Raw genomic sequence first — 8,478 nt, 5'->3', positions numbered from 1 at the left:
CACTTTTTTGCTTTGTTTACTAATTTATTTAAAGTTCATTTAATTTAAATTATTATTATAATAATAATTTATTAATTTATTTTTGCATTTTTATATATTAACGTGCATTTAATTTAATTAAATTTAATTTCTGTATTCATTTAGTATTTTAAATATATTTACTTATTTAGTACTGTGTATATTTATTATATATGTGTGTGTATATATATGTGTATATATATATATATATATATATATATATATATATATATATAAACATATGCATGTGTATTTAAGAATTTTTTTATATATTAAGTACATTTATATATAATATAAAATATAATAACATTAATATATAAATGTATAAACACATACTGTATACTGTATGTATTTTATATATACATAATACATAAACACAGTACGCACACAAAACTATTATCTTGGATGTTATTAATCACCATTAACCTTTTGACAGATTTATATATATTTATTTGCTTATTTTAATCTATTTTATGTATTTTATTCTAATCTGTATTTATTTAAATCCGTTCTTTGTTTACGTGAACCTTTTTTGGGTGTGATTTTATTTTAGTTTTTGTATATTTTTATTTTTAATATAATTTAGTAATTCGAGTCACATAAAAGTATTTTTTATAACATTTGACTTATAAAGCAAACGTTTCGTTTGTGAAGAATTCTCGTTTTTTATGACGTCTATTGCTTTACAAAGTTAGAAAAGCAACAGCAACAACAACAATTAAATAAGAAGTGTGTGTGTGTGTGTGTGTGTGTGTGTCTCTGCAGGCGTGTTGAAGGACTACCTCCGTGAGCTTCCTCATCCTCTCATCACCAAGCCGCTGTACGAGTCCGTTCTGGACTCGATGGCCAGGAGGCCTCTGCTGATGGGAAGCGGCGGCTGTGAGAACGAGCCGCTGGACTCGGATCACGCCGTCGCTCTGCTGGAGATCCTGCCCGAGGTGGAGAAGGTGCGAGGAGCTCCTGGAGAGAGGCGTCCGCTCCGGTGTGCCGTCTCTGATCTCTCACCTCTCTCTCTCTGTGTGTGTGTGTGTGTGTGTGTTTGTGCTCAGGCCACTCTGAGGAAGCTCCTGGATCACCTGAAGCGCGTGGCGTCCCATCACGAGGCCAATAAGATGACGTGTCAGAACCTGGCGGTGTGCTTCGGGCCGGTTCTGCTCAGTCAGAGACAGGAGGCGTCCTGCCACGGGAAGCGGGTCTTCATCGACTCCGAGGAGCTGGCCAGCGCTCTGCATTTCAAGAAGCACATCGAGGTCCTTCATTATCTGCTCCAGCTCTGGCCAGGTCAGACTCAACGCTTTTATTAGTGATTTAATGTTCATTTCATTAGCAGACGCTTTTATCTGAGTGCTATGACAAGTTTGGAAAGTTTTATATATGTATGTATGTGTATATATATATATGTATATATATGTATGTATGTGTGTGTGTATATATATATATATATATATATATATATATATATATATATATATATATATATATATATATACATTGTAAAGTGTATTACATTTTTGGTTTAAATGGGATAATACTTGAATGTACTATATGTATTATGTAATGATATTAAAACAATAAAAGCAATAATAATATTAATAATTATTATTATTATTGGTATTGTAGTTATAATAAATTATAGTTCTGTCAAATTAATTATCGCAATTAATTGCATCCAAAAAATACATAATAAATATAAAGTTACACACACACACATTATGTAAACTAAACTTTTATTTTGGATGGCAGCACTAGTAAACACTAAATATTTTTTACAGTAAAATAGCGTTTTTAGTCACTATTTAGTCGTAACTCCTGGTGTTAGTATCACGAAAGAAAGAAATTCGTACGTGTTTAAAACAAGTCGTGTGTCTCGGGGTCGTCTCTGAGACAGACTTCTGCCCCGGCGTGTGCGTGACTTCCTCAGCTCGCAGGAGCAGTACAGTAAACCTCGGTCTGTAATTACGCGCATTCCTGTCTTAACCTTCAACTCCGTCCGACCCGCCCGCCTCACCCTCTGAACAATCGGCCCGTTTAGAGGGGCCTCTCGCTGCGAAAGAGCCTCCGTCAGGCGTGGAGAAACTCCCATGAGGCCAGCCGTCTCCACACCAGCGCGCCGTATACTGATGCGTCTTCCGTACGTGTTTGTTGTTTTCTGGAAATATGTGCAGACATAAAGATCTCTGCAGGGTATTTTTTCATGGATGCATTAACTTTAAGTGTAAAAGGCAAACAAAAGTAGCCTAGAGTGGGTTTTTATGGGCAACGATCCATGATAATAAGAAAGAAGAAGAATATGTCTAAGTTTAAGAGAATATGTCAGAGAATACATCTTAAATTGAATCATATATATATATATATATATATATATATATATATATATATATATATATATATATATATATAAGATATATAGGGTGAAATTTAACTTTTTTTAAATACATTTTTATTACATTTGTTTATCAAACACTCTTTCTAAAGCAGGCCTTTCTATTTTAGACAGAACTTAGCACTGATTAACTACTGCAAATAATGTCAGGTGATTAACTAAGCCAAGTTAACCAAGTTAAAAGCAGCTTAACAGGTTATGTGTACATAGACATTTTAGCCTTATGCCTGCTTTAACATTCTTGAAGTACTCTTATTGTGAAAACAACATAATGTGTTGAGGCTAAGAGCTATGAATCCAATGCTATAGCACTCCATTTGTGTTTTGTATATTTATTTGTGCTTTTTTTTTTTTTTTTTTTTTTTTTTTTTTTACTTATCCCATCACATGTAGGCCACTGCTAAAATCCTCAGAGGGTTTAGAGGGCAACTTGGGACAGGTAAACAGGATTAAATGGGTGTGTTTTGTGTGTCCTCCGCTAGCCCTTCATGACACCTCAATATCATGCTAGCACACAGATTTGTTCGAAAAGAAGCTAAAAATACTGATAGCTTGCCGGCGTTCTGCTGTTTTCCTGTCCATCACCAGATCTGCCAGGTTTATGACTTGCAGGTTGGCAAGTTTGGAGGGTTTGTAGAGCCAAGTTTCACCAAGTTCAACAAAGTATTTGAGGTTTAGCCAATTTGAGTTGGTGTTAGTGGTTAGGTTCTTTGAGTTTGTTTGGTGTTTTGAGGCATGTCTCCAATTTTTATTCTGCATGCTTTACATAATAAAACAACATATATTATTGCCAGCTTTGGGGAATAACTACAATTCTAAAATATTTCATATCCTATCATATATATACAAAGATATTAGCTTTTTTACTAGCTTTACTGTAGCGAGATGCTTTTTCTTAGTAGCTTACCATTTTCACATTTAACTTGCTTTTATCTTGGACAGTTTCCCCAACACTGGTTACTCCATATACACTCTCGTTATCTGAAACGTGTTGTTAATACATAATCGAATTATTAAACCCATTGTTTCTTGTCTTTTTTTCGCAGTTGTGGACGCTCAGGGTAAATCTTCATCTCCGGTTCCTTCCTCGGTGGAGTCGCTTCCAGCAGTGACGGCTGCCGTAAGGAGGAGAAAAGAGCGTCCACAGGTGCTAAATCTAAGCGAAGCGGATATGGCAGGTGTTTTGCGGCCCAGAGCTGGCCGCCTGGACAGCCCCAGTAATCGCTATGCCGGGGACTGGAGCAGATGCCCGGAAACTTACCTCCAACCGAGCTGCCCGGAGGAGGCAGACTATGATGACGTTCCTAGTGAAGAACCTCCGAATGCAGCACAAGAGGAACAGGAGGACTTATCGAAGGGTACTGAAGATGTAGTCTGCGAACAAGAGTTGCCTGGGTTGGACCAGGCAGTGGAGAAGGTTGAGGAGGAAATACAGATGGAAGAGGACGTGAGCGAGGAAGAGGATACAGTAGTTTTGGACAAGCTACAAGTAGAGGAACCTCTTCCCACAAGCCCCTATGATCAGATCCTCCCTGAGCTCCGACCCAAAGAGCACACTTACCAGGCCTACATGAAGATCCAGGAGATCAGCCCAGTCTTAAGCAACAGGGTCAACCTGCGGGACCTGCAGGAGAGCATCGACACTCTAATTGGCAACCTGGAGAGGGAGCTCAACAAGAACAAGCTGAACATAGGGTACTGACTCTTTACAAGGACAGATGAAATACGGTGGTGATTCCCTAGAGACATCAGCGCTATGGAACGTTCTGGCTCCCATGCACACTTGGGATGCATGTACAAGAAGACATTCCTCACTTATAATTTGTATATTTGTTTGTCTCCTGGTCTTCATGTTGTTGATCTCGTCATTGTTTTTCTTCTTATGAGAAGAACTCATTGAACCCTGAGGGGTGCACCAGGTGCCTTCATTGTGTTAAGGTGGTGCTTACGACAGCGAGAGCTTTTTACTTTCTACGGAGGTACAAAACATTGCGATGAAAACCAATGCACTTATGGGGCCTGCTTTTAAATGCACGGCCAGTTCAGGTACAGGTGTGAAGCCTTATGGTGGGAGAACTAGGTACTGCAGATACATCCCTAAACCGGTGGTACTCAGTCCTTCTCATGTAGATATTGAATTCCCTACTCTAACCTTACGACCCCGAACTTTATACCTATTGTGGAGGTGGTGTCAGATGGTTGTTTGAGATCCCTGCACTCTACTCTCTAAACTCTGAATGTTATATCCTAACCTAATCCCGATCCTGACTGTATATAAGGTGTACCCAGTCCTGCTCCTGGAAAGCCAACTTTATCTCTAGATCTAATTAAAGACACTTAATCCAACTAATTAAGGTCGTGGGGTTCACTTAAAAAGGTAGATCACAAAGAATGGAATTGAGCAAGTGACCATGAACACTACATTAGAGGTCTTGAATGCAAATTACCTAGTAAGGTGGTTTTAGGTGGTAGTTTAGGATACTCCCAAAACTTTTAACTTTTAATTTTATTTCCTAACCCTATCCTAAACCTTACAGTCTAAACAGGGGTGTTTGATCCAGCTTCCCATACTCTTTAGTTCCAACCTTTTAAACACACTGAAACCAGCTAAACAAGATCTTGGGATTTGCTTAAAGAAGGTAGATAACTAGGAGCAGGATTAAACACTCTATCCCTAGCCTTACAACCAGGGAACCTCAAATGCAAATTACCTGGTGAGGAAGTGGTGTTAGCCAGTAGTTTAAAACCTTTGCAACATACTCCCTAAACTCTGAATATTATAGCCTAAACCTATACTAAACATTACACCTTTACCACAGGGTTAATTCCTGCTCTTGCAGATCCAGCTTCCTATAACCACCAAACAAACCTAAACTGCCTAATCAAGGACTTGGAATTCACTTAGAAAGGAGGGTGGATCACCAAAAGTGTAACTGAGCACCCCAACCAAACAGGGATCCCTGCACCCTACTTTTCCTTAATCCTATTCTAAACCTCACATCCTAACCCAGGGGTGTTTGTTCCTGCTCCTGGAGATCTAGTTTACAGTAATCTTCAGTTCCCTCTAATCACACTTGAAACAGCTAATTAAGGTCTTAAGCTTCACTTAAAGAGAAGGAGGATAGATCACAAGGAGTAGGATTAATTACCCTAACCCCAACCCTGTGACCCTGAAAACTACATCAGCGGTTTGAACACAAATGACTTAAGTGGTCTTAGCCAGTAGTTTGAAAACCCTGCACCTTTCTCCTCTAAACTGATTCTTACACTAACTCTGTGCTTTCCCTTCGGTTTGTTCCTGCTGCTGGAGATCTGGCTTCTTGTAGCCTCCAAATGCTTTTGAAACCGCTAATCAAGGTCTTGGGGTTCACTTAAAGAGGAGGATGGAGCACCAGAAGCAGGATTGAACACCCTAACCCAGCAACCCTAAAATCAACATCATTATCCGGTAGTTTCAGATTCCTGCACCCTACTCCTTAAGCTTACAACCTAACCTTGTCTTAAACCTTGCATCCCCACCTGGGGGTTCATTCCTGCTCCTGCAGATCCAGTTTTCTGTTACCTCCAAACACACAATCACACTCCACACCAACTATTTAAGGTCTTGACCTTCAGGTAAAGAGAAGGAGGGAGGGTAGATCACCAGGAGCAGGATTAAGTACCCTAACCCCAACCCCAACCCTAACCCGTAACCCTACATCAGGATTCTCAAACGCCAATTAACTACAGTAGTGGTGTTAGCAAACAGTTTAAGGTCCTTGTTACCTGCTCCTCTGAATGTTATATCCTAACCCTAACTTAATCCTAACCTGGGACGTCCAGTCCTGTTCCTGGAAGGTCACCTTCAGCTCCAGCTCTAATCATACTCTTTAACTACTATATTTTAGCATACAGATAAATGTGTTGAAGATAAACTTTGCATAAAGGTGGTTCTCCAAGACCAGTATGGGACACCCAACACCCTTTCCATTCAGGGAGCGACTAAAACGCTGCTGGTCTAGTTGAGGTTGTGGTCGTATGAGATTAAAACAGTGACAGTTTTTTTGCTTGTAAAATACTTCAAATGTCTCTCTAAACAAGCTATGGACAGCTGAACGCAAATATGCTTGTAGTAAGTAGTAAAATAAATATTTAATAATAGTTAGACAGAACTTTAATGTAAGTTTCTGAGAATTAATTTTAAAAGTAACTTAAAATTGCTGACATTTATTTTACTTTTGATGGGCGCTCCCTAACCACAAACTGAATGGGTATCATTTCACTCAAAATGTAAAAAGCTATCTAAATGGTAACTATGGTAACATGTTGACGCCACGACAACACTCAGCAAGTCCAGGGATACAAACTCATCAGTATTTGACAGACACATGTATGTATGATTGAAAATAGTCAGAATATGTATTTTTGATGACGTACACTTCAGTTTGTGCATATTTAAATGTTCGTTGGCTACCTTGTAGTATTTGGCCTGTAGATCAGCCTTAAATAAATAAAAAATAAGATATATATTTTGTCGGATATATGTAATGATATAACTCACAGTCAGAACAGCGAGGGATTCTGGGTATTTTTGTGGTAAGAAATTTGAGCATTGCATGGTCAAAAGCTTTACAGTCAAAAAGTAAGTGTTTCTCAGTGTCTCCTACAGCGGGATGTATTTATGCGTGTAGATAGAGATTATTTTAAATACAGTGAAATTCTGTTTTCTTCCATTTGGCAGCTGCTCAACGTTTATGGCTCGGTTGTAAACTTGCAGGTCTTGTGAAAGAAAGACTGAATCTTTACACGAGCAGTTTGTTTTTTTCGATTGTGCTTCTCGCCTGACGATGCTACAGTTTTGATTGAAAATATAACTTTAAACGATCTAAATAAAAGTTGCACGGCAAATAGAAGTAGAATCGGATGTAATAATTTGGGTTACAGGATGTAAACCGGTTGTGTTCTCACCAAATCTAGAATTTAAAAGCAAAAACAGTCATCTAATGTATATGTGTGTGTGTGTATATATATATATATATATATATATATATATATATATATATATATATATATATATTAGGCAATATGATACATGCATACAGACTTCTCATTTGAATGCATATGAATAATAATAATAAATGTAGGATATGAACTATTCCAGTTTGTAGATTTCAGTATGCATGCTTTTAAATGTATATTGATGTGAATCTAGTGTGACCACACCTTTGGAGTGTTTGGTTTGACCTGGTTTCTTAAAGTCTGATTTGCGATCAGATTCCTGATCTCCGGTCAGCAAGAAGGAAACTTGTGAGCTGCTTTGATAAACATTCCCCTGTTTTTTTCTCCTTTGTCTCTGCTGCGGTTTTTGTAAAAGTTTGGTTGTGCTTCGATGAGCGTACGACTAAAGCAGATATTCTTTGTACTGATATCGAGAAGTATATGATCACATTAAAGTTTATGTTTCATGCAGCCCCGACGACTCGACTGTTCTTCGTGAAATGTCCGGATATATTTAGCTGCTTATTTCTGCAGATGGTCATGCGAGTCGAAGGTCAGCGACGGCTACAATGAGTCACGCTCGTCCGCCACGGATTCAAGTTTCGTTTCCAAACGTTCCTGTAATTTGTCACTGGAACATGAGCTGGCGAGCTGTCATGTGACCGCTGATGAATCAACATCAGCCTGATGCACCAAGTAAGTGCATGCGAAATAAAGTAAGAGAGCGCTTGCAGAAGCATGGACCTTTTGTTTCCGTCACAGGATCGAAAACATAACATTTTGTGACTTGCCTCACAACTGCAGGAAATTATCTCAGGATTCTGGCCATTTATAATTTTATTTATTTTCTCAAAATTTTTGCATTTCACAATTCCAGATTTTTATTTTTTTTAATGATTATTTCAATACAATCGTATTTATCTCGCAATTCTTAATTTTACGTCTCGCAATTTCGTATGTCGCGGCCCAAAATTGGCAGAAATGCTAAATATAATATCAGGATTTTTTTACTTTTTCTCATGTTTGCATCTGGCAATTAGATTTTTGTTTTAGACACGGAATAAACTTTTTCTTTTTTGTGATTTCGTGTCTCACGGTTC

General features: G+C 38.3%; 1 protein-coding gene across 5 annotated transcripts in view; it reads left to right on the top strand.

The window, feature by feature from the left end:
- Positions 1-7,849, top strand: part of syde2 (synapse defective 1, Rho GTPase, homolog 2 (C. elegans)) — a 29,592-nt gene extending 21,743 nt beyond the window's left edge. For 4 of the 5 annotated variants that reach the window (XM_043230175.1, XM_043230174.1, XM_043230178.1 and 1 more), the window contains exons 6-8: positions 784-965; positions 1,068-1,299; positions 3,448-7,849. In XM_043230175.1, the coding sequence (XP_043086110.1) occupies positions 784-965; positions 1,068-1,299; positions 3,448-4,103 (1,070 nt within the window). In that variant the 3' untranslated portion in view covers positions 4,104-7,849. Of the gene's footprint in view, positions 1-783; positions 966-1,067; positions 1,300-2,794; positions 2,841-3,447 lie in introns of all 5 variants that reach the window. The other variant, XM_043230176.1, reaches the window with a different exon arrangement.
- Positions 7,850-8,478: the final 629 nt, after the last annotated feature.

This window comes from Puntigrus tetrazona, unplaced genomic scaffold (assembly GCF_018831695.1).
Source record: "Puntigrus tetrazona isolate hp1 unplaced genomic scaffold, ASM1883169v1 S000000148, whole genome shotgun sequence".
NCBI lineage: Eukaryota > Metazoa > Chordata > Actinopteri > Cypriniformes > Cyprinidae > Puntigrus > Puntigrus tetrazona.
Note: the sequence above shows the minus strand (reverse complement) of the source record. Positions and strands in the feature narration are given on the sequence as shown.